Below are 25,612 nucleotides of genomic sequence, written 5' to 3' on the forward strand. Positions count from 1 at the left end.
AATCTTGGTCTGATCCCAGCGGTGTGGCTGCAAGAAGCTACCTGACCCCTCTGAGGCCTAGTTTCCTATGTGACAGAATAGTTTGGTCTGTCTCACAGGTGACCGTGATGCTTGGATGACTTTGGATATTTAAAGTGTCAAACACAGTGCTGGACTACAAGAGGGTCAAAAAATGTCACGGACTCATGGTCTAGTGAGGAAAGTACTAGCCAAGGTATCAGGCTTCTAGCACCTGAAATCATCTGGGACTACCTAAGCAGAAAAGGAATTTTCTGGAAGGATATCAGGAGGCTCATACAATTGACAGGAAGTTTGAAGAAGCAGGCACAGAAAATTATCAGGAACCAAAGGAGGCCAGGTAGCAGGAACCATCAGCCAGTCTGCCTTTGTCACTGCTGGAAACAGCTGTCACTGTTAGACAGAGACGTGCTGGGCCACAGATCCCACGGATAGATGGCCCCTTTGCTAGACCCCATGGGGGAGCCAGTGTCCTACGCTCTTTGTTTTGCATTCCTTGCTAAAGGTTAGAAGTCCCTCTGTGGGTATCCAATTGGCAAAGCCCAAGTTACGTGCCCATGCCCTGGCTACCAAAGGGAGGAGGAAAGAATATTTTCCTTTGTGGCTTCCTTGGTGGGAGGCAAGTTTCTCAAATTTCCTGAAACCGGAAAGGAGTTTGGATGCTGGGAAGCCATTAAATGACTAATAATCACTTTAGGAAGAGAGGCAGGAAGTAGAAATTATAATGGATAAGGCCAGCCGGCAGCTGTAACAGTGGCATTCAGTGCTCCCAAGGGTGGACGAGCCTACTGGTGTCCCTGAGGAGAGTTAAAGGAGAGGCGTTTTTCCCAAAGGTGTGGGCAGGAGGGAGGAGAGCCACAGAGGCTGGCACAGGTCCTCAAGGCTAGCAGCAGCTAGGGTGCAGTGACCACTCCTAAGCCAGAAGAGGCAAGTGAGAGAGCTGTTTTCTAAACCTGAAGAGAGAATTGCATGGAGACAGTCAGTGAACACTGGCTACAGCTCTCTTATGCTGGCATTGACAGCCCACAGTGATCACAGTGATACTGTGTAGACAGAGCTGGGCAACCAGTGCGCTGACCCACCCCCACTCTTAATCTCTTCTCTTCAATGTCCTGTTGGCTCTTCCCATTTTGTCACCCACCTGGAAGCTGGGGATCATTGATGTAATCCATATAGGATGGCCTTGAAGTTCACAGAGCAGGGAGAAGGGGAGCAGATGAGAGAAGGAACAAGGGGAAGGTGGAACACCCTGGAAATTACTTCCCAATTGAGACATTTCGACTGTTTCGTGGGGGCAGGGATAGGGCCCAAGCCTTGAGGGTGAAGTGGAATTTTAAGGGAACTTTCAAGACAGAGGAGGTTTCCTGAACTAAGCCACAGAGGCAGAGACTGAAGGACATGTTTGAGAAATGGTACGCTCACACTAGAGACTGTGGTCTTTGAATGACCTGGCCCCAGACCCTGTTGCCTGCCCTGTCCCCATTTGGGTTATTACTGACTCTTGTTTGATGTGGCTTCTTAACCAACCCAAATCCGATTCTTGTGTGGCTTGTGGGGAATACCTTAAAGCTTAGGTACATCCACAGTTCTGGAGAGGGGATAATAGGGCTTGGGTTTAGAGACTCACAAGTCAGCAGCCAGTGGAGAGGTAAGCCTCCAGCTTGAGGCCTGGTTGCTGCAGGGAGCCCGTTTGTTTGGATTTATACAGCCAGGAGAGTGTTGCTATGGCTGAATTGCATGCAAACAGTTCTTATGATCTGGAACAGCAAGTTGTATATATAACATGACAGCATTTATTAAAGCAAGATAAACTTAGCAACAAAGGATATGGCTGGAGCCATAAATTCCTCTGATCCTAGCTTCGGAGCCATCACATTCCATTTGAATGAGGCCTATCAGCCTAAATTTGACTTATTTTGTTAAATAAGTCAATTTTCTGAAAATCCCTAAGAGAATGAACTGGGAATTACTCTCCCTGCCCTTGTTTAAAAAGAGAAATGTTATGTGTTGAGTGGTTCTGACTCACTGTATTTACTGAGGACGAACAGATCTGCCACCCAGGGCAATGGGTTCCCCATCACTAGATGTGTTCAGTCTTAGGTTGATGGAACATGGGGTCCGTCCCATTTTGGGGACTGTGATGTAGGGGAGAAGGCAATATTCCTAATAGACATTCTTCCTAGTTCTAAGAGTTCAGGATGGTAGAAGCCTGATGCAGCATCCAGTTGAACTTTCCCCCATACCCCATTCTGCAACCTGTACTCTTTTGCCACAGCACACATTTCCCCAAAGATGGAGAAATTTTCATTGAGAGACTGGAAGACAGAGGGAACACTGGAGCCAGAAGACCGGGGTTTAAATCCAAATTCTATTATTTATTGAGTAGCGGCCACAATCAAGTCATTGGGTTTCTATGAACCGCAGTCCATCTCATATAAAGTGATAATGGTGATGGCTACAACGTACTAGCACTAAATATACCCCAGGCTCCCGTCTAAGGGCCTCAAATGGATAACATAATTTATTCTTCACAGAAATGTTCTGAAATAAGAAGTGCGAGCATCCCCACTTTACAGAACAGGAAACTGAGGCATAGAGAGGTTAGGGAACTTAGGAATAGTGGAGCCAATAATTGAGCTCAGGCGGTCTGCCTCTGGGGATCTTAGCCCTTGTGTGATAACAATCCTCACCTCATCTATATCATAGAGTTTCTAAAAGGTTGCATTAGAAAATGGGTATAAAAGCATCTTTTAAACCATAATCTATTAGTCTCTGAAATACTGAGCAAGATGCTGAATCTCAAGTTGTAAGCTTTTTTTTCTTTTTTATTTTTGAGACAGGTCTCCCTCTGTTACCCAGGCTGGAGTGCAGTGGTGTGATCACAGCTCACTGTAACCTTGAGCCCCTGGGCTCCAGTGATTTTCCCACCTCAGCCTCCTGAGTAGCTGGGACTACAAGTGTGCACCACCATAATTGCTAATTTTTTTTGTTGTTGTTGTAGAGACAAAATCTCACTATGTTATTTAGGCTGGTCTCCAATTCCTGGGCTCAGGCGATCCTCCCACCTCAGCCTCCCAAAATGCTGGGATTACAGGCATGAGCCACCACGCCTGGCCTGTAAGCTTTTCCCAAGCATGTTCAACTTTGTTTAAAACAGTGCTTTCTTTCCTCCCCGTCTTCAGTCTCCTTCCACCCCTCCCACTTGACCACCAGTCCTACTTGCCTTTCCAGTCCCAGCATTCCTCCCTTTGTTCAAATGATGGACTTTCATGAAATTCAGACTCAACAACAAAAGGCAAAATAACAAACTCAAAAGTACTTGTGCTTTTATTAAAAAAAAAAAAAAATACAATCAGGTACTGTCCAGAAATGTTTTGGAAAGAAAAATCTCTTTAAAAATCCTTAGTTTTTATCATCATCATCATCATTATTATATTAATAATATTAATCATATCCTTAAAATGGAAACAGTATTGCTTTTCTGGTTTCTGTCATATGAAATGTGAAAAAAACAAAGGGATGGCTTCCAATGACACATTTAATCTTTGCTAACAAAAACAATGACAATTAATTATACAGCTTCATGTAAAATATGGCTGGTTCTAAAACAAACTACCCCTGTACATTCTACCCCTCTTCCCATTCCCAGAGCCACCCAAGAGAAGTAAAAGCCATTGTGATGTCGTCACTGGAAGATCTTTTCTGAATCAAAACAACAAAACAGAAACATGTTGGAGACTGATGTCTTTGGTGCAAAGAAAGAAATCACATAGGAGGTGAGGTCTGTGCTGGCGCTGTTGGCCCCAGGGATCCATGGTCAGCTTTGACTCTCACCAAATGCCCAGGTATGGACCGATGGTTGGGCTGGTTGTATTGATGCTTTGGTAAAATCCTTTCCTTGCTCTGGGCCTTATTCCCCTCTCACCCAGTGGTCCCTGGAATTTACGCCCGTTTGCGCCTGCCTTCGAGATTTCTGAAGTTGCTCGGTCTCAGCTTCATCTCAGCAAACTGGATTGAGTGTTCATGGCCCTTCCAGTGGAACCAGTTAACACCCTGTAGAAAAAAAAAAAAAAAAAAGAGAAGTCCCCCAGGTTGGTTACTGTTAGGCAAGGTGTTCACTGATCATTGCTATTTAGTCGTTCAAACTAAATGAGTTCTGTTTCAACTTGACTGTTTGGTGTATCACAGCTGCCTCTTGCCTATCTCTCTGTTGGTCTGGGTTGTGAAAACTTTCAAAGGGACTGGCTGAATCTGACCCAATTTTTCACCTTAGTCAAGAGTCACCTGAGTTTGCATGGAGCTTTGGGCTGCCATCTTGAAGCAAATTGTGGCTGATGAAACCTGCCATCCTAAGGAATAAATTGTGAAGGAATTAAGGCCATGATTAGAGGTTCTGGAATTGAGTAGCTATATACAGGGTATATGTGTGTATGTCTGTAATTCACAGGATTTCTATGGAGTATTTTAATAAGAGTTTGATATGGAATAGCAGAAAAAACAGGAATGAAACACAAATCTTGCAACTTGACATATAGGGTTAAATATTAGTGCTCTTACCTGAGAGCTAAATAGCCTTAAACAAGTTCTCAATATTTACTATATTTTTTCTTTCTTAAGATCTGACAATGCTAGCCTTGAAAGATGTGATGAAAATTAAATGGATTTGTAAATGAGCTATCACAGAGCTGAGCACATTGTAGGTGGTTGGTAAATATTACTTCCCTAGTCTCAAGTAGGGGGAAATATCCTTGAAATTTTGGCCAAAGCTTTCTACAAGAAAAGCCTGTAATCATGTTTTGGCTTCCAGGTTCCAAGTTTGACCCTTTAGTGAAGTCTACAGGTGGCAGAGTCCACCCATCGAACCCCACATGGCCCCTTGCCCCACTGTGGGGAAGTAATGGCTAGTGAGATGGGAGAAAAATAGAGACAGTTTATTTGCTTCTAATTTTTTGGCATTCACTGACATGAGTGGCTTCTGAGTCTTATAGGGACGTGAGGTTTAAGAATGGCTCATTCATTTTATGGGTAAATGTGCTTGTAATCACTCAGTTACAGTGAATACGGTAATCCAACAGCCTGGTGCACACGCTGCCTCCCTTTGTCCTGGTTCTTTCCTCTAATAGTTCAGGGCTGGAAGCCACACCTTCTTGTACTGTGGTAGACACTAAAGCCAGAGAGGGAGAGTGACTTCACAGAGGCCACACAGCAGCTGGAGCAGAGCCGGAGCTGGGGCTCAGATCCTGTGGCTCCATTCCACGTCATCTCTTTCTTCTTCCAAAACAGAATGGAAGGATGGAAAGAGAGGCTTGCTTTCTGACATGTAGCTTATTTTTTTTCCCAGAAGAACTTTGTGTTACACAGGTGTTTTGAGATAGGGCAATAAAGATCATTAAAAAAAAAAAACCAGAATGGAAGTATTGGTGAAGTAGCACAATAAGATGGAAACAACACAGGACTGCTGTCAAGAAATGTCCTGTAACTCTTGCCTCTTCTGTAACACAGGCATGAAAAACCACATCCCAATTCCTGTGCAGGGTAAAAGTGATAAGCACTTGAGATACAGAAGGTAAGAGTGCTTTGAAAAGCAGCAGAAATTATGTAAGGTAAGGTCTACACTTAAGGTTGCAGGTGTTACTTGCTAGCTGTTAACTAGGGCATAAACACATGTATCAAAATTACTAATATTGAAGAGCAACAGGTCCCAACACCTGCTGCATGTCAGAAATCACTTGTGGAATCTAACAACAACAACAACAACAACAACCCAACACCAAAAATGGAAATATTAAAAAAGAGAAGATGCTGTATCTTGCCTGAGATCATTGAATCAGAATACCTGGGGTTGTCATAAAGCGTAATTTGGGCCTTTGCATTTTCATTAATTCCTTGGGATTCCAGTGATCAGACCTCTTGAAAATCCTTGCGGTCCAGGGCTCAGTGTGGTGTGGCCACATGGGAACACCTATCTCTCCTCCCTGGGATGGTGACTGTTGTGGAGGGACTGGGCAGGTGCTTGGTTGTGATTAAGTGGCCAGTCCCACTTATCTTTATACTTTTCAGGAATGTGCCAGTGTAGGCAGGGCTCAGAGTAAGGGAGATTACTGAATTTCATCCGTTGGCCTATTTCTAAAGGGGATCAAAAAAAGTCTGTTTCTGTGACTGCAGAAGAAGTGCTTGAGGTGTGTGTGGTGCAGGGGAAATGCCAGGCGCTGGAAGCAGGGAGAGCTGGCTCTGCTGCCAACTTCACTCTGTGATCTCAGGAAAGTCAGCTTTGTCTGGGCCTTGGTTTCTTCACATAATGAGGAGACTTAAAGTCTGTGGACTTCATTTCAAGGTGTTCTTGGGATCCTAAAGGTGCCCCAGTCCAGGGGATCTGTGTCATCAACACTACTTCACCTAAACGGCCTCTACTTTTATTTGCTTTATGTTTGGGTTTCAGACAGAGAGGAAAGCTTTGTGTGAGAAAACCTGTCTCTGTTTGGAATCCATTTGACCAGTGGTTGTCCTTGGGATCGTCAAGTGTTTACCCGTGCTGTTTCTATTTTACCTACCTGCAGTGTCCTTGAGATTGCTCACTGTCTTGGGAAAAACATGTTGTTATATAAGTAAGGTTCCTGCCTCCTAATCTCTGCTAGGATGGGGGTTAAATTCTGCTTCCATCAAGCCCTGCTTCCCAAGCCCTGCCTGCTCTGGGCCCTCATGGTCCACTCACCTGACTGTGGTTATTGTCCCCGTATCTCCCCATCAGGTTGACACGGTGACAGTTCCTGTACCAGAAAGCCCCCTTGTAGGACAGAGCACAATTGGTGATGGCTGAATCCGTGTCCTTGTCAAAGGTGGAGAAGGATCTGCCATTGTGGTAGGCCATGGAGTCACCTGGGAGAAACAGAAAAATCCCAGTTGAAATGTCCCTCCTGGACTGTAAAGGGTAGAATTAGAGGTGACCGCTGGAAGGTTCTGGGGGTGGGACTAGCCTTGAACATTGAGCCCAGAGTCAGTATTGAACATGGAACTGAATGGGGCATGAGTGTTGCCCCCAGTACTTACTTCCGACAGAAGCCGCGTGATGTGGTGGGAAGAGGGCTATAGCTGGCTTTGGAGAGTCCAGCTTCGAGTCCCATCTTCTCACTTTTTAGCTGTGACCTTGGACAAGTCAAGCCTCTTGTTGGGCCTCAATTTTCACATCTATTCAATGGAACCAGCACTTTGATTCTATCCACTGAGCAGTGCCATTGTGACAATGGATATAAAGGTGTATGCCAAACAGCTGGCACGGCACGCAAATACTTATTATGATGGTTGTTATTTTTATGACTTTTCTGCATTTCCTTTACATAAAAGATCTCAGAGCAAGGAGAAGCATGCATTTAATAATGGAATGCTTTTCTCCCACACATAAATTTTATTAGTCATAATTATGCCCTTCAGACATTAGATGTCCCTAAATAGCCCCTGTATCACATAGTTATTTTTTAAAGTGTTTATCTGACCATTGTTCCGTGATTCTTAGACAAGAAGCCCATTTCCATATAGTACTATTTGGAAACTAATTTGTAATTTAATATGTTAAACTTATAAAGCATTGCAATGCCATTGTTTTGTGGCATCTCCTCACTCCCAACTCAGCCAAGTGCTGCGTTCAAAAATTTCAAGACTCTGAGGTATTCTAAGCTGACAATTTGAAGCAAGTTGTCAAAGGGACCCAGACACCTTTTTAACTGATGATGCTACCCAGAGCCTGAGAACTGCACGTAGGTATTAATGAAACAGGATGCTCTCCTGCAGAGGGCCTGGCTGCAGCTGAAAATCACAAAGGAAAATGCAACCTTACAAATGTTATCTCACTAAAGGGAAATATTATGGCTCATTCCTTAATGGAAGTACAAAGAGAGAGGAAGAGAGGCCACATTCCTGCTGCTTGATGAAATTTGCTTGCCTTATAATATTATTCTTCTTGCCTGAAGCCATCTCAACGAAAGAGGTATTTATTTCCAGGTCATAAAGTACCAACATTCTTTGAGGGATTCAAGAAACAGAAAGCAATGTTTGCCCTTGGGTATCTCTCTTTATTATCACTAAATTGCCATCTCAGAAGAGCTCTGTGCCTCCTTAGGCCTCTGGCTTTTGGCGATCTTTTGTCTGGAGAGTTTTCCCCATATGGATGTTTTCTTTCAGGGCTCAGGGAGGTTGGAAATGTGCCAAGCATCTGTCTCTTCTGCTTTCACAAACATAACAGAAAGCCACCCAAAGTGGGCGTGGGTTGCATGGGGTGGTCCACACTCTCAGTCCTGACCTTTCTTTGTCACCAAGAACACTGTCGGCAACAGTTTTCTGCAGTCAGACTTGCATCCACCTTCTACAAGCTGTTTTACCTTGGGCAAATATCTGAGCTCTTCTGCACTTGTTCCCTCTTCTATATAAAAATAACATCTTCATGAAATGGTTTTATGAGGAATAAATGAGATGAATACAAGGGGAATATCTACAAAAGATGGTACCTAGTAGGACTTAATATGTGTTGTTTCCTTATTTATTTCTCCTCCTATGTGGAGCCAGGAAACCACATCAAACCAGTTCAAGTCCAAGAAATCTTCAAAACCTTCATGAAGGTTATGAGCCAGACAAGGAATGAAGGGGCCACTTGAGAGGCAGGGACCTTCTGTTCATGGGGATGCAGGCTGAGGCTAGATGACCAGGGATGTCTTGGAAAGGATTCAAGCAGTTGGGTGATGTGGTGTACAGTTTGTTACTCGAAGTGTGCTCCACAGACCAGCAACACCAGCCATATCGGCATCACCAGGGAACTTGGAGTAGATGCAGAATCTTGGTCCCATCCCAGACAACCTGCATCAGCATCTGCACGTTCACAAGATTGCCAGTGGGTGCATATGCCCTGAACAAACTGAGAAGTGCTGGATTGGAAGAATATTAAGGCCTTTGGGAGACTTTTTTTTTTTTTTTTTAATCAGTCTACAACTGATATCTAAAACTGGGTAAGAAAGACACATTTTTTTTTTTTTTAAAGATGAAATCAATCCTGATTGTCCTGATTCCCAATCTAGTCAGTTTCAGGATCCAAATATCTATCCAACCGTTTTGAATCACAGTTTTTTTTGGATTGGCCCCCGTAGGTAGTTAAATATTTGTTGATTTAATAAATGGCCTAATAACATTGATTTAATAAACGTTGATTTAATTAGTGAGGAAGGAATGAAAGAATTATGAATGGAGAAATTAGCTGTAAATGCCAAGAAGGCCTCCATGGCTTTGTGGGCTCTAAGTGCAGCTGCTGCTGTACCTGCTGTCCCGCTGTACCCCTCCACCTTCAGCTTGTAACGAGTCTTGGCATCTCCCACGCTGAACTTGTCATAGACGGCGAAGGCTGTCTCCCCATTGTCCCGCAGGTCCACCCGGAGCTCGTACTGCCCTTGGGCTGTGATTTTGTTCAGGTTGTCCAGCCCTGTGGATGACAGGCAAGGGTTGCTAAGAAGCACAGGTGGCTGAGGCCCTTATTTCTATTTCACTCTGTAAAAGCAGCAGCTGGGTACACTTAAAAGAGGACCAGCTGGGCGCAGTGGCTCATACCTATAATATCAGCACTTTGGGACACTGAGGCGTGGGGAAGCAGGGGTGCAAATTACTTGAGGTCAGGAGTTTGTGACCAGTCTGGCCAACATGGCGAAACCCCGTCTCTACTAAAAATACAAAAATTAGCTGGGTGTGGTGGTAAGTGCCTATAGTCCCAGCTACTTGGGAGGCTGAGGCAGGAGAATTGCTTGAACCCAAGAGGTGGAGGTTGCAGTGAGCCAAGATTGTGCCACTGCGCTCCAGCCTGGGTGACAGAGCAAGACTCTTGGGAAAGAAAAAAAAAAAGGCCATATCACACAAAGCATGGGCTGAAAACTCACTCTTCTACTTGCTGGTATAACACTGGACCAAATATGTGATGTTTTTGAGTCTCAGGTAAAATTGGGTTGACATTTTTGCCCCACTTCCAACCTCCCAGTGCCTTAGTGAAGATCCAAGGAGATAAGGTGTTGAAAGTATGGTTTAAACTCTAAAGTGTCTTACAGGCCAGGCTCGGTGGCTCACACCCGTACTCCCAGCACTTGGGGAGGCCACGGTGGGTGAATCACCTGAGGTCAGGAGTTCGAGACCAGCCTGGCCAACATGGTGAAACCCCGTCTCTACCGAAAAAACAAAAATGAGGCGGACATGGTGGTGGGTGCCTGTAATCTCAGCTGCTTGGGAGGCTGAGGCAGGAGAATCGCTTGAACCCAGAAGGCAGAAGTTGCAGTGAGCCGAGATTGCACCACTGCACTTCAGCCTGGGTGACAGAGTGAGACTCTAATAAATAAAGAAACAAAATAAAGTGCCTTACAAATGAAGGACAATGGATGATAATATGATAAACATTTCCTGGCATAGGCAGTGGTGCATAGAACAATATTCCCTGCAGGTAGGTGGTTGGAAAGTGTAGGTTGCATGGATGAATGGATGGGTGTAAGAAATGTAGAGTTGACTTAGGAAATTCCAAATTTCAGCTCAACTGTTCATTGGTTAGACTCCTATGGGCAAACCACTCAACCTCTTTGAGGCTGTGATTTTATCCATGCAAGGTGGTGAGGAGAGCAAAAATCACCTGCTGACCATCAAGTAAGTCCCGGAGACAAAAACTCCTTATCTGAGAGGTTTAGAGTTAATTAGACTTCCCTATTATCTCAAGCAAGCATCTGGGGTTCCAGGTTTCTTTCCCAAAAGAATATAAGTAACTAGAATTTCTATACATCTCTGGAATATATGCATATCAAAAGTCATTTTGCAACCCTTGCTGACATTAAGGCACAGAAATGTCTACAAATGTAATCACTTATTATGATCTACATGGCTAATATGGTCCAAATTACCCATAAGCTCCTGCTTTAAGGTCCATAAATACCCCTCAGGAAAAATCCACTGCAGAGCTCTTAGTCCTTTGGAGGCATTCTTTCTTTCTAATAAACTTTTCCTTTTTCAAACCTATACTGTTGTTGGGAAATTCTTAACAACCTACAAGTCAACCACTTCTGACACCTGACACCTTGCCCAGCAGGTGGCAATTGAGTACTTTGCAGGAGTGCTATCAGGATTAAAGGTTATGGCTGTAAGAAACTCATCTTAGCACCTGGAGCACAACCTGGGGCACAGGAGGGAAGCTGTCAGTGATATCAGGGAGAAGCCTGCTATAACTGGTCCAGCAAATGACTTAAGGCTATGTTAACTTGTAAGGGCTGAATTGAAGCTCTTCCTTAATCAGATTTTTACATTTTGTGAATGGAAATAAAACATCGGGACCCCAATTTATGCCAAAAGGAAAAAATTAAACTGAAAGCTGAGTCATGCAAGAAACTGCCTCTCCTTTTGTCCCTAAGCAGATGCCACAGATAAAAGCCCAGATATCTCCACAAGTAGTTATTCTCTCTTTATCTTATGTAAAGTGCTGAGTACTTTACATGCATGATTTGCTGAGTGTGAGATGAATACATAATTGACCATTCTCTTTTTTTGTCATTCTTTTTTTAAAAATCTTGCAACATGTGGATTCGGTAATGTGATCATATCCTTCCACTTTCCCCACCAGCCCACTTTTCTCCTTTAAATACTAAACCTCTCAACATCATCTTTGAAAAGAAAAGAAAAGAAAAAAAGGCATGGACTACAGGTTGCTCTTGTGGCTTTGTGTTCCTTTTCTTCTGGGCATGTCCTTAACCTTGGCTAAGTAAACCTCTAAATTGATTGAGATCTATCTCAGATACTTTTGGTTTACATTTTAATGTTTCAGAGCATTTAAATAATAGTCTTTTTCATTAAGAATTTGATATTCTGTGTCTGCCACCGGAACTAGTGCTTCTTCCTCATCTCTTTCTCCCCTCTCGGTCAGTCACTGTGAGTTCGAAAAAATGACAAGGAGGGTATTCGAGATACAAACATGCAGAGCTGCATTACCAAGCCAGAATTCTTCTCTGCGGTCCCCAAATCCAGCAGCATAGGCCTTCCAGTTTTGGTAGAAGTTCTCACGTCCGTTTTTGCGTCTCAGGAACACCTATAAACATATCGATGAATCTGGGTGTACTTAAGCTATTGCAGGAAAGAGAGGGCATTGTTCTGAGAGGAAGAAAGCTTGCACTGTGGACAGAGCTCCAGGCCCTGGCTCTGTCCATCCCGAATTTGCCATGTGACTTTGGGTGGTCACCTCTCTTCCCTAAGCCTTGGTGTTCTCATCTGAAAAATAGGGATTAAAAATACCATCCAGTTTTGCGTAACATGACACGTCAATGTAGGTTCATTGATTGTAACAAATGAACCACTATGGTGCCGGATGTTGATAATGGGGAGATTGTGTGGGTGGGTGTCGGGTCTATATGAGAACTTTCTGTTCACTTAATTGTGCCGTGGACCTAAAACTGTTCTTAAACAAATAAAGTTTATTAATTTAAAAATATCCTATGCAGCTCCTATGGTAATGGGGTTGGAATAATTCATCTAAAACTCTTAGCACAGTGCCTGGTAGATAATAAATCCTTAGTCAGTGCTAATTAATATAAGCAATGGGTTCAATGATCCCTGTCATTTATACATCACAGAGTTGTTTGATGAAGATTGAATGAGATAAACTACAAGAAACTTATTTCCCCGTTTCAAAAGGTACCCGGCTTGTTTCCCGTTCTTTTAAGACAGAATTCCCAAGTACCTCTGTGTGACAGGCAGTATCTTGCAAGGCCTCACACATGTGGGTGTCAGGATGCACCAGGAGGAAGAAATTACTCTCTTCTCCTCCCCTGCTGTGCCCTGTCCCTCCTCCCCTAGGCCTGAGAGCTCTGCAGTCCCTGGTGGTACTCACAATCCATCCACCCCCATCGGAGGTCATGTCACAGAAGACTTCCAGTGCCTGGGCCTTATCACCATTCAGATAAATGGTGTAGAGGCCAGAGGTCGTGTCTCCATTCAGCATTGCTTGGGAGCAGTCCCTGGGGAAGGGGTATAGGAGTCCAACTGTGGAATAAGGAGAAATGGTGATGCTCACAGAGCAGAAGGACTGAGCTGGAGCTTAAGTCTCAGCTTAGCTCTATTGACTAGAATGCCTGGACAATTTCCAAGTGCAGTAATATGATGCAAACAATTAAAAACTCATAGAAATAAGCAGTCTTGGAACTATGCCTGGTAGATGGACCTATGAGCTGATGGTCATAGCAGTTCTTTTTTTCTGATCCAAGGACATTCATCTGAGGTTGTATCATAAGCTGTTTTCTTATTTATTTCACATCCGTTGTATAAGAGCATCTTTAGGGCACATTTTTCATTAGCATTTGGCGTAAGATCTGGCCAAGAGGAAGCACCTTCTTTGGCAGATGTTTGCAGAATGACTGTTGCGTGAATTGTGAAACAGGGCTCTCCAAAGACCAGATCCTCCCATTCTCAGGAATGAATACCACTTTTATTTACCAATGGAACAACTTGCAGTTTTGCCATCTGCAGAAAACTCTGTGGCAGGTGCAGGGGGAGGCTCCTTGGGTGTGGAATATCTGAGCCCAACTCTGATTGTAACTCACAAGATAGATAGTCTTGAACAGGTCATTTCATCTTTGAAAGCCTCTGCTTCCCTACTAGGACATTGGGCATTCGGCCCATCATACCAGCTTGGTGGGAGGACCATTTGTGATTCTGAATGTGGACAGGCTTTGTAAACACTGGCATGATGAAGGAGAAAGGAAGAGACTTTGAGCTTATCTTAAACTCTGACAATAAAAGGACCACACATTTATATGGGTCACGTACTGGGCTAGGAGTTCAAATGCAATACCTCACGAACCCTTGCAAGACTCTGTTGAGGGAGGGATTATTACTAATCTCCCTGTATAGATGAAGAAGCTAAAGATTATAGGATGGACGTAGCGTTCTTAAGGCATACATAGCAAGTGATAGAAATGGGGATTGAATCCAGGCGGGCTCCCTCCTTTCCTTTCACCAGGATGCTCATAACCTCCCACACTTGCCTTCCTCAGGCTTCCAAGTAGTAGCAGTGAATTGATTCTTTTCAGAGGTTTGTTTGAAAATGTTAAAGTCAAAGGGGGAAGTCACGGGTTGATTCAAAGTTAGATCTCAAGGCCAGATTGCACCCTGGGCCTCCTTACTTGTGGTGAAGATGGTCTGGATCAGATTGCTCCTCAGCGGCCCACTGAGTGCCTGGATCTTGGCTGTGTAGTGGGTGGATGGGCTCAGGTCTGCCAGGCTGTAGGAGGTGGTGTCTGGACCCACAATGACTTCCTAAGAGCAGAAGAAAGAGCATAATGGCTTTTGGTCACAGAAATTCTAAGGGTATAGATAAGAAGTCATTCTATTTATTCATTCATTTACCCATCCATTCATTTATTTACTCAACAAGAATTCATTGAGTACCCACTCTGTGCCAGGGTCCATGTGGCCTGCTGAGATATCAGAGATGAGGAGGGTGCAGCATAAGCAAGGCTCCTGGGGCCAGAAATGCAGGCAGAGCAAGTTAAAATAATATGAGGAGGCAGAGACTGCATCTGAGAGTGAGAACCCTGCTGTAGACTCCAGAGCTGAGGCTACCCACCTGCCCAAGGCCCTGCCAAACTATATTGGGAGAATGGGATTATAATGATTAATTTTATGTGTTAAATTGGCTGAGCCATGGGGCCCAGATATTTGGTCAAATATTTTTCTAAATGTTTCTGTGAAGGTAGTTTTTTTTTTTTTCTAGATGAGATTAATATTTAAATCAGTAAGTTTGAGTAAAGCAGATTTAAAAAATAAAATGAAATAATATGAGAAAGCAATAAACTACTTCAAGCATACTTAGCTTCAGGTACCAGAACAGTGGAAAATGTTACTAGATTATAAAGAGCCTTTAAATGACAAGCTTTGAAACTCAAAGTTTATCATTATAGGGCGTGAGGATCTCTGTAAGGTTTAAATGCTAAGCTTTGGAACTTGAAGTTTATCATTATAAGGAAGGGGGAGCCTTGAAAGATGTTTGGACATGCGAATGACATAAACCCAGCTGTGCTTTAAGAAGCTTAATCTGGTGGCAAGATGAATCACACAGAGTAAGGGACTTAAAGGTCAGTTAGGTCCGTGGTCCCTAAATACAGCTCTTTATCACTCTGGGAAGCTTTAAACAATAGGACGCCTGGGCCTCATCTCAGACAGACTGAATCATCAGAGCCAGAAGTTGAGCCTGGCTATATTTAAGAAACTTCCCAAGTGATTTGGATGTTCAGTCAGTCTAGGGATCTCTTGAGTTAGGAAATGATTATAATAGCCCCATAGGCATGGTATGACGAAAACTTAAGCTGACCCCACATGCCTCTCTTCTAGAACAGAGATATCCATGAGAGACACATGTTGACCAACTCTAACTATGCCTGTAGTCTGTGGCTGGTCTCTGTGCTGCCGTACAAAGGTGATGGGTTTCAGTTTGCAGGAGGTCCTCTTGCTAGCTTCCAGTTCTTTTCAGCAAATGACCTTGGTGTCTGGGATTGGAATTCAACCTACATACCTAGTAAACAAAATACAATGCTGTTCTCTACAATCTGCAAATACCCAGCTGAGTTTGGGCAGTCATGTGTCAGTGCAGAGACTCCTGGAAGCTTCTCCTGCATCCTGGGAACTAGGAAGTTACCTCATCCTGATTTTTTTTTCAATTGGAGAATGAGTTTCAGAGAAGCTAAAAGACTTGCTGTCATTTCATTAACTGTTGGAGGCAGAGGATGATCTTGCCTCCTGGCTTCCCAACACCCTGACTAGGACCGTTTTCTCCTATACTAGGTTGATTTTTTTTTTTTAACTAAGACATATAAAACTGGTGAACAGACATGCAGAAAAATAAACTGGGGTGAGTGTTCATTTAATACCCAGTGGCCTTTGTGCCACCCTGGTTCTAGTCCCTGGGGGAAAGATTAACTGTCAGGGATAAAGCTGGGCTCATTGAATTACTTAGGAATACAATTACCTTTCAGCTCTCTAGGCGTTTATGAAAAGTCATTTTCTAGGCAATTAGGGTACCCTAGGTGAAAATGAGACTCACAATTCAGGTAAACACAGAATCCTAGAATGCCTGACCAGGAGAAGACCTTAAAGATAAGACCAAGTCATTCATTTTACATATGGGAACACTGACACCCAGGGAAGAAAATGGATTTGCTTTACCTCACACAGTGAGATAGTTCATTGTTGTATCAACTCCAGGAAGGGGTATGATAGTAATTAGCAATGTGTCCGGTTCTGGCTAAATGAAAGACTGGATGTAGCCACTTATCTCTACTTGTTTCTGAAACCCACTAAAAAGAGAGCAAGAGAATGTAAGGTATAAACCCACAAAGATGAGGGGAATGAGAGAGGAGACAGCAACAGGCATGCCATGTCAAAAGAAGATAGAAAGTGAGTGGTAGAGAGACCGTGGAGGGGAATGAATAAAGAAAGCTGAGGTTAACTAAGGAGCATGGTCAGAGCCAGTCAGAGGCTGTTAAGTGCAAGCCACAGAGTCCAGCAAGTTCAGGAAGGGAATGTGTACAAAAGCAGAGATGTCTCTGAAAGCCAATGTGGAATGTGGCTGAACAAAGGTTTGATTTGTTTAGAAGCTTTTTTTGTGAGAAACAGACCCTGAAATCTCCCCATTCCCTTCAACAGTCTAAATGACTGCCCTTTTCCATCCAGATGGTGGCTGAGGTTTATTCTCTGGGGAGGCTGAGCCAGAGAGGAGGCTTTGGGTTCAAATCCACCAGGCTCAGTTTTCAAGGAGGCCGAGGTGTTACACTGCAAACATAGTAAGATGAAGGTTTGTACATAATGAGAGCCCAGGCTTTAAGGCACTGTTATTTGGGGGTCCCTCAAGAAAACTGTTGGGTATTTGCCCGATCATTCTGTAGGGAGCCACAGAGTTGACAAGCCTGCCTGTGCAGTTGGAACTTCCAATGAGCTCTTTCATTCCTAGTTCAAATACAAAAAGACAGACCATGACTAATAGACAGTGGGAGGATATCTCCAACGTGAGAGGCAGAGACCCAAACCAAACCCAACCCAATAGCAGCAGCAAAACAAAGAAACTTGAAACAAACACTGTGCAGGATGTAGAATAAAACACCAGCAACATATATTCTTAAAGAGATGATGATACATGAAACACAAGGTGCTAGGAAAAGATGAATGTGCAGAGAATAAGCAAAAGATCTTGGAAATTTAAAGTAAGACAACCAAAATGAAAAATTCAATAACAGGTTTGGAAGGTAGAGTTTAGGAAATCTCTCTCACTTGTCTGAAGGTCTAAAGTTATTTCAAATTAAAAGGTAAAAGAAAGAAAGTTATTGGATAGAGAATATAAATACTATAAACACTGGATAAAAACAGTATTAACAGCTGATGTCATAAGAACATGGTGAAACAAATTGCAATACATAATATAATGATACCATCTGTGAGATAATACATATGGCAAACATGCAGAAGAACCTTTTGGTCTTTGTTCAACAAAATATTAAAGGATCAAGATTCCAGCTCCTAAAATGTCCTCACGTCTTGTAAGCAGTGGTTCTTGATCTTGGCCGGCTATCGGAACCAGAGCCTGCTTAAAATGAAAGAGGCTGGAGAGTATGATTCAGAAGATCTGGCATGCCGTCCAGTCTCTACTAATTTTTTTTTCAGCTCCCCAGTTGCATTGGGGTAGAAAAACATCATCAGGTCATTCTTCCACACTTTGAGGATCATGAAAATGCTTCAACTAGTAGTGAGAAGTTGTTATATACTTGAAATACCTTGACTGTGCCATCCACCGATTCATAGACCAGCAGGTAACCGGTGACTGATGCCCGAGGAGGTCGCCAGGTAAGGAGGGCAGTTTCCGACTGAACCTCAGTAGCAGTCAAGTCTCTTGGAGAATCGAGGTCTGGAGAAGATAGGATGATTAATATCAGATAAAGTCAGCAAGTGTAGGACAGAAATCTGTGCTGGGCATCAAGAAGACTGGGTTCAAGTCCTTTCCCTACCACTGAACTACGTGATCTTTGGCAAGAAACTTATCTGTTTATAAATAAGGTGGTTGAGCCAGATGACCCCCAAAGACAAATTCTCTGTGGTTTATCTCGTCCCAAGGGCTGGGTGTTCCTAACTGGCCTTGGCTGGATTTAGGGAGAAATATACAGCTGTGAACATCATTATGAAGCCCATTGTTTCTAAATAAGAGGACAGATGAAGGCTAACATTGGCACTCACCCCGACAGAGAAGATGGTTCCTCTGTTTCCCTGCTTGCAATAGTTTGTAAAAAAAATCTCAATGTATAGAAACCTAACAAACATCTAGAAAAAAACTGCCTAAAAAATCTACCTCTTCAAAAATATTTTCCTGCCTGGAACATGGATCATTAAATGCTAGGTTTAGGGCCAGTGGGAACTGTTTTTCCACTTACAAAGCCCTCCTCTTAAAATTTTTTCCTTGCCCGTGGGGAGACCAAGGTCATTTCAGTTCAAAAGGAAATGGTGTGTTTCTTCAGGCCTTGACTGAGTGGGCACTGGTGAATTTTGCTGCTGACGTAATCACATTGCAAGGCCCTGACTTAAGAAAGAAGAACTGGCTAGGGGTTCCCGTTTAGAATGCAGGCTGTGGGTGGGCGTCTCAGAAGGGAGAGCTTCCAGCTCTCAGTGCCTTTGTACCTGTTGTGAACTTGGCAGTGATGGTTGAGCTCCTCTGGGGACCTTTCTCTGCAAAGATTCTCAGTGTGTATTCCGTGGCAGGCTCTAGGTCGGTCAGAGCATACTCCACTGTGTTCCCGGACACCGTGCGTGTAATTTCTGGCACTAAACATGGAATACACATACCGAGGCAGTTACCTCTCACTGTCTGAGCCACGAGTGGGTTTGGCAAACCTCACACACACCTCCTTCAAACATAGAAACTTTCAGTGACCCTGTAGAAAAGCAGGTCTGATTGCTGAAATGACTCACGCTCTCTTTCTCTTGAGCACTCACCCCACATGTAAAGGATTTTTCATATGAAGATTGAATTTTTCCAGGCACCAAATGAGAAGGAAGGGAAACTGGGGGTCAGGAGATTTTTTTTCCGCATAATGCCAGCTGGAATAGCTTTGCCACTGAGACCGAGATACAGGACAGTTGGAGGGGACATCCCAAGCCTTGTGCTGCCCATGCTTAATTTCTCCCGATGCATGCTCTCCTCTCTTTGTCAGTTATTCACATGCCTTTTTTAAATTTACTAAATGTCATCAAGTCATTAGGCTGAAGGGTCACAAAAATTGGACAGTGATGGCTGTACCAGAGCCTGTCCACTGTCTTTCAGGACTGCTGGGTCATGCCTACTGGCAGAAAGTGATACTGACCACAGTGCCTAGGGCCATGTGTTTATTTCCTATTCACAGGTGACCAGCCATCCTGGTTTGCCAGGGACTGAGGGGTTTCCTAGGTGTGGAACTTCTGGTGCTAAAACTGAGACAGTACCAGGCAAGGGGGCACAAGTTGGTCACCTTACCTCATTATTGTTGGGTACCCCTTCTCTTCTGAACAAAGCCCCTTGTTTGCCCTGAATCCACGATCTCCATTGTTCCCATGAACTATACCCTGATTTATTTTAGGTGCAACACCATCTTCCCTGACTCAGAGTTGCTCACAGGGACTATTTAAGAATTAAAGAGTAAAAAGAATAAATCCATCATCCCTCCTCCCTGCCTCTCCCCCACCCTCATCTGTACTCTGTCCTCAAAAAGACATTTCCTAGATGCTTACCAGGGCTAAGTTAAAATTTTCAGAGGCCCCAAACACAGATGCTGGTGCCTGCCCATATTTTCACTGAGAGCAAAACACCAAACCATAAAATATAAAACTTACCTATACCTGGAAATTAAAATTACACAATTCTTTCTAGAGTAGTTCATTACAAAATGATGGACAAGTTCATTGAAAAGGACTCTCTCTTTCTCCTGTCTCATACTTGTATTTGATTTTACTTTCTGATGGCTGTAGTTTGCTGGTGCTCTAAGCAAGTGTTTAATCGGCCAACTGGGTAAGTTAGCACTAGTGGTTGCCAAACAAGAAAATGTTTCTGATTTTTTTTTTTTTTTTTCCTAAGACAGAATCTCCCTGTCACCCAGGCTGGAGTAGAGTGATACAATCTTGGCTCACTGTAGCCTCTGCCTCCCAGGTTTAAGCAGTTCTCCTGCCTCTGCTTCCTGAGTAGTTGGGACTCCAGGGGTACACCACCATGCCCGGCTAATTTTTATAGTTTTTGAAGAGGTGGGGTTTCAGCATGTTGGCCAGGCTGGTCTTAAACTCCTGGCCTCAAGTGATCTGCCTGCCTCGGCCTCCCAAAGCGCTGGATTACAGATGTGAGTCACTGCACCTGGCCTAAAATTTTTCACTTTTTTTTTTTTTTTTTGAGACAGAGTTTCGCTCTTGTTACCCAGGCTGGAGTGCAATGGCGCGATCTCGGCTCACCTCAACCTCCGCCTCCTGGGTTCAGGCAATTCTCCTGCCTTAGCCTCCTGAGTAGCTGGGATTACAGGCACGCGCCACCATGCCCAGCTAATGTTTTGTATTTTTAGTAGAGACAGGGTTTCACCATGTTGACCAGGATGGTCTCGATCTCTTGACTTCGTGATCCACCCGCCTTGGCCTCCCAAAGTGCTGGGATTACAGGCGTGAGCCACGGCGCCCGGCCTAAATTTTTCACTTTTTAATCAAATTTGCTAAAACTAGCCGTTCCTGTTGTCTCTGAAAAGCTAAGACTCCTAAGTACAGCCTGAAGCTGTCTGGTTAAGATTTTAGATTCTGTATTTCTTCTTTGTAAAAGATGACAGCTGCTTCCTAAACAGGGTGTCTCATGCTGGTAGGAAGAAAGGCTACGAGGAAAGGAGGAATAAGCCAGGAAAACATGTAGAGGCTGGAGATATATCTATTATTTTTATTTTAAATGTCCTACTGGACTCCCTTGAGGTTGCAGTTGGGAGCCACGAGAACATGACTGGCCTTTTCAACTTACCCGTGCGTTTTTACCATCCTGTACCAAATGTGGCATGAAGAAGAGAGAATGGGAAGTGTTTACAGCAGGAAAGACACTCCTTAGAGTGAGGAGAGACTTGGACAAAACCTTACCTTTCTCCCCTGTGTAGGAGATGACATAACTGTCCACAGTGGCAATGGCCGGCTGCCATCTGGCCAAGGCTTCCGAGTCAGTGATGTTGGCCGTCACCAGGCCAGATGGGCCATCCAGAGCTGCAAAGAAAGATGGTGAACAGGAGGGAAGTCATTGGGTGGGACATCAGATCCCAGATGCTCTGCTTTCCACGCTGCTTATGGAGTTCTGGTGTTAGGACATAGTGTCAGCTGCTTGGAATGGTTCCAAGACCTGAGCCTGCGGCCAGGCTGACCTGGCTTTGAGTAATGACTCCCTTGCTGGCTCAGTTACTTTGGGCCTCTATTTCCTCACATGTAAAATAGGGCTAGTAATTCTGGCTGGCTTCATCCTCAGTGTTATTTTGATTTTCCCATTATATTATGGGTGGAAAGGATCTGTGTAAACTGAACAGGGCTGAACCATGACAAGAATTATAGTTTATATCACTTTCCCCAGGGAAAGAACGTACACAAACAGAAGGGACTTGCATAGTTAAGACTGCCCAAGTCATTTTTTTCTCCTCTCCTCTCCTTTTTTTTGTTTTTTTTTTGAAAGGTCTCACTCTGTTACCCAGGCTGGAATGTGGTGGTGTGATCCCAGCTCACTGCGAATTCTCTCTCCTGGGTTCAAGTGATTCTCCTGCCTCAGCCTCCCAAGTAGCTGGGATTATAGGCACACACCACCGCACCCAGCTAATTTTTGTATTTTTAGTAGAGACGGGGTTTTACCATGTTGGCCAGGCTGGTCTCAAACACCTGGCCTCAGGTGATCTGCCTGCCTTGGCATCCCAAAGTGCTGGGATCACAGGCATGAGCCACTGTGCCTGGCTTCAAAGCCTTTTCTGAGCTTTGAATGGTATCTCTCATTAGGCGGCTTGCAGAGAATATAAAGCCAGGCTCTGGAGGCTGGTGATCCTGGGTTCTACCATGGCTTCTTGGCCTGGTGCCTCTGCGCCCTGGGGAAATCCATTTCCCTTCTCCAAACCTCACTTTCTTTAGTTGCCAAAGGGTGACTGTTTAATTAATAAAGACTAGCTAAGAAACATATGTAAAGTGTACTAGAGAAAGCTCTCAATAATTGCAGTTGTTATTAAGATCTCTATTAAAGATATTTGAAGTCTTAAGTATGCTTTTCAAATGACTTGTTCTGAGAAAGGATGGCTATTCAAAGGGTGTTTATCCCTGGCCTTTTTCAACTGACCTCTCCCACTCCCCAACATCACTTTCTTAGAAGCTAACCTGAATCTAACCATTTCCTCTTGCTTTTTCACTTACTGCTCAATTACTCCCATGACAGTCCTGGCCGGGGTGGAGGGAAGCTATCCTTAGCTCATTTCACAGAGAGACACCTGAGCCTCGAGGGATAAAATGACCGGCCTGAGAGCCAGGATGTGGCAGGGCAACTGTGGAGCCCACATTGTCCACTCCGAATTTCTTCCTGCTTCACTCTGCATGGACAGAATCTCCTTTAACTGGTGATGACAATGGGGCATTGGGAGGGACCACGTCCAGCTTTTGCGATCTGTTGCCGTGGAGAATCCATTGATGAAAGATTCCTTTGGGGAAATAAGGGCCTGTGAGGAAGGGTGGATGGGACTCTGGGTTCAGATGGGATGTTTTAATTGTGTGTTGTCAACTCTTTTTGGCTATGAGGATATTTTTAAAATTTCCTATGAGGCCCATTCTTTGTATCCCTTAATGAGTTGGACTGGATAATTGCTCATATATCAAAGGATAAATTGTTTAGAGACATGGCTGTGCGAAGAGAAATTTTCCACTTCATTCTCCTTCAATGCAATTCATTATTTCCCCCTCTTTACAGGGTACTCTACCAATCAGGTTATACTAGGAAAGGAACCCTTTCTTTTAGAAGGATAGAGAGTTTGGAGTCAGACCGACATATGTTCAAATTTGTTCCAGCATTTACTAATTATGTGGGCTTGGCCAAGGTATTTCACTTCCCCAAGTCTCAGTTGTCTCCTCTGTAAAATGGGAAAGATAATAGCTGTGAGAATTACATGAGAAGGGTTTAGTAACAGTGCCTGGAATGCAGGAGCCACCAAATAGAGAGGAGTTGGTTTTGTTGCTGTCACCATTACATGTTTATGTGAAGCACCTGCTTTGAGGGACCCTCATAAGGGTTCCAGGCAATAGGCGGGGAGGGGAGGGAGGTGGTAGGCTAATACAGAAGATTTACAAATACAATTTCATGTGAGTTATACCCTGTGAGGGAAGCAGAATTGTGCCTGAAAGTAGACCCCAGAAAAATGGACTGGTAGCTCATGTAGCTGGTAGAATTTGGATTTTAATTCAGGTAATTATGACTGCCAAACTTGGACCTTTTCTTTTGCCATAGTCCAGGAAATAGAGGCCCAACGAAGTTAAGGTTACCCAGCTCACCAGAGGCTGGGGTCTCATGAACGAAACCCTTTTATTTCTAGCTGCTGAGTCATGAGCTACAGGGCTGAAGGTGAGAAATGACATAAGATGTACAAGTGATCTTTGAAAAATACACACACATACACACACACACACACGCACACACCAACTCACCTGTGGTAAACGACCCTGAGACAGGTTCACTTTCCTCAAAGCCCTTCATGGCAATGATGTTAACAAGGTACTCCACCCCAGGTATGAGTTTCACCAGCCTGGTCTGAGTCTTGGTTCCATCCACAGTTACCATGGAGGGCTTACCTAGAACACAGTAAAAGCAAGACCAGGAATAATGAACCTCATTGACACTTATTCACTGTTGCCCCCAAAAAGGGTGGATCTGATTTAGAAATGAAACTATATTTTCATCCAACGCCACTTTCTTGACTTGTCATTTGCTCCTACCCTCTGGCATAAGGGAATAAGCCTTACATTTTGTATAATGCTTTTTCCATTGGTGCAGATGCCAAAAATGAAGCCAGGAGAGAGAGAGAGAAAAAGAAAAAAAAAAAACACAACAAAACATGAAGTCACAATGTACTAAAAATGGCAAGTTTCCATTCATTAGAGAGCTGGCATGTTGTGTAAGCTTTATTTCATTATTTTTCCCCACAAAGAATATGGGAAGCTTACTATGTAATATATATCTGATCTATTTCCCCCATTGTCTTGGCTTAGGATTATAGAGACTCCCTTACCAGTGAAAATTCTACTTAAGAAAGCTGGCCAGAGTCAAGTTTTGTGCTGTTGTATTTATTAAAAAACACAGAAATTATATTTCTTAGAATTTGGGGGCTAGTGAAGAGCTTGCACATTAGCTGGTCAGACTTGCCATACAGTTGCAACAGCATTCCTGTGAAGAGGTTATTAACCATCCTGTCTTCACACACTTCCAGCAACAGGTAGCTTACTACCTGCCAGAATGTCTTTAGGCAGACTTGACTGGGCTTCTACCCTGTGCTCTCTATTATAGCCCATGTGCTTTGAATTAGAACTCACCAATTTTCTAAGGCACAACTTGCTATTGTTTACTGAAACAGACAGATTTGGTACCCAAAGGCAAAACTTCGCAAACATCCAAGACTAGCTTTTCAGATGAGTGTGCTCAGAGAGAAAAATGCCAATAAATTTAGAATCTTTTGTCATGGTGAGCAAACAATACTGGAGATTTATTTCTCATAGAATTTTATAATTTCAAGGCTAAAAAGGTCTTATTCAAATGACCCTTCACATGATAGTTTCTTCTAAGAGTCTCATGGCACTTTACGAATGAGGTCTCTTCTCTCCAGATGGTCTCAAAAATAAAGAATTCATTTTCTTTGGCCATGTTGTTTGGGGGGATGAAAATTGTCAGAGTCTCTTTCAGGAATCCATCCAAGCCCGCAACACTCCTCCTCTCCCTCACTCCCCTTCCAAGTCTCTTACCTCCTGTAATGGGCACATAGGTAATTCGGAAGCTCTCCACCTGGGCAGTGGGTGCCCTCCAGCTGACAGTAGCTGAGTTTTCAGTGATGTCGGAGAAAATGACTTGCTTTGGGGAGCCCATGGCTGTCAAGAAGAAAAGATGAGAGAAGCCCGGAAACAGTTAACTATCTGGTCCTTCAATGGTTCTTTTTGAATTCCTTATTTAGGAAAACTCAGTGCCTAGAGTTTGTGTCTGAGCCAAGCCTTTAGGATGGAGAATGTGGTGATCTGTAGTTAAGTTGTGACTTACTAGGACTAATTGTTGTTTCACATCAGATACAGGGCTCAGGGTTGTAGAAGAGTCATTTGGTCTAATTCAAGGGGAGTGATAGCACCATAGCTGACTTCCAAGGAATCAAGAGAGAATGGTTTCCTGGAGTGGAATATGTCCCCCTTTTATTTTTAATTTTTTGCATTTTCTTAAATCTTTGCTAATTTCTTTTATTAAATAATACCAAGACTTGACAACTGTATAGTTCTTTGCAATTTATAAGACTTAATCCTCCTATAGAAACCC

At 43.6% G+C, this 25,612-nt stretch overlaps 1 protein-coding gene across 13 annotated transcripts in view; it reads right to left on the bottom strand.

The window, feature by feature from the left end:
- Positions 1 to 3,319: 3,319 nt before the first annotated feature.
- TNC (tenascin C) overlaps positions 3,320 to 25,612 on the bottom strand; it is a 93,470-nt gene continuing 71,177 nt past the window's right edge. For 12 of the 13 annotated variants that reach the window (XM_032251421.1, XM_032251422.1, XM_032251425.1 and 9 more), the window contains 11 exons: positions 25,057 to 25,179; positions 23,749 to 23,892; positions 21,175 to 21,294; positions 18,724 to 18,867; positions 17,829 to 17,959; positions 14,190 to 14,322; positions 12,899 to 13,050; positions 12,004 to 12,100; positions 9,317 to 9,478; positions 6,731 to 6,894; positions 3,322 to 4,071 (listed from right to left, as the gene is read on the bottom strand). In XM_032251421.1, the coding sequence (XP_032107312.1) occupies positions 3,961 to 4,071; positions 6,731 to 6,894; positions 9,317 to 9,478; positions 12,004 to 12,100; positions 12,899 to 13,050; positions 14,190 to 14,322; positions 17,829 to 17,959; positions 18,724 to 18,867; positions 21,175 to 21,294; positions 23,749 to 23,892; positions 25,057 to 25,179 (1,481 nt within the window). In that variant the 3' untranslated portion in view covers positions 3,322 to 3,960. Of the gene's footprint in view, positions 4,072 to 6,730; positions 6,895 to 9,316; positions 9,479 to 12,003; positions 12,101 to 12,898; positions 13,051 to 14,189; positions 14,323 to 17,828; positions 17,960 to 18,723; positions 18,868 to 21,174; positions 21,295 to 23,748; positions 23,893 to 25,056; positions 25,180 to 25,612 lie in introns of all 13 variants that reach the window. The other variant, XM_032251423.1, reaches the window with a different exon arrangement.

Source organism: Sapajus apella, unplaced genomic scaffold (assembly GCF_009761245.1).
Source record: "Sapajus apella isolate SASKATOON/1434 unplaced genomic scaffold, GSC_monkey_1.0 scaffold76, whole genome shotgun sequence".
In the NCBI taxonomy this organism is placed as follows: Eukaryota; Metazoa; Chordata; class Mammalia; order Primates; family Cebidae; genus Sapajus; species Sapajus apella.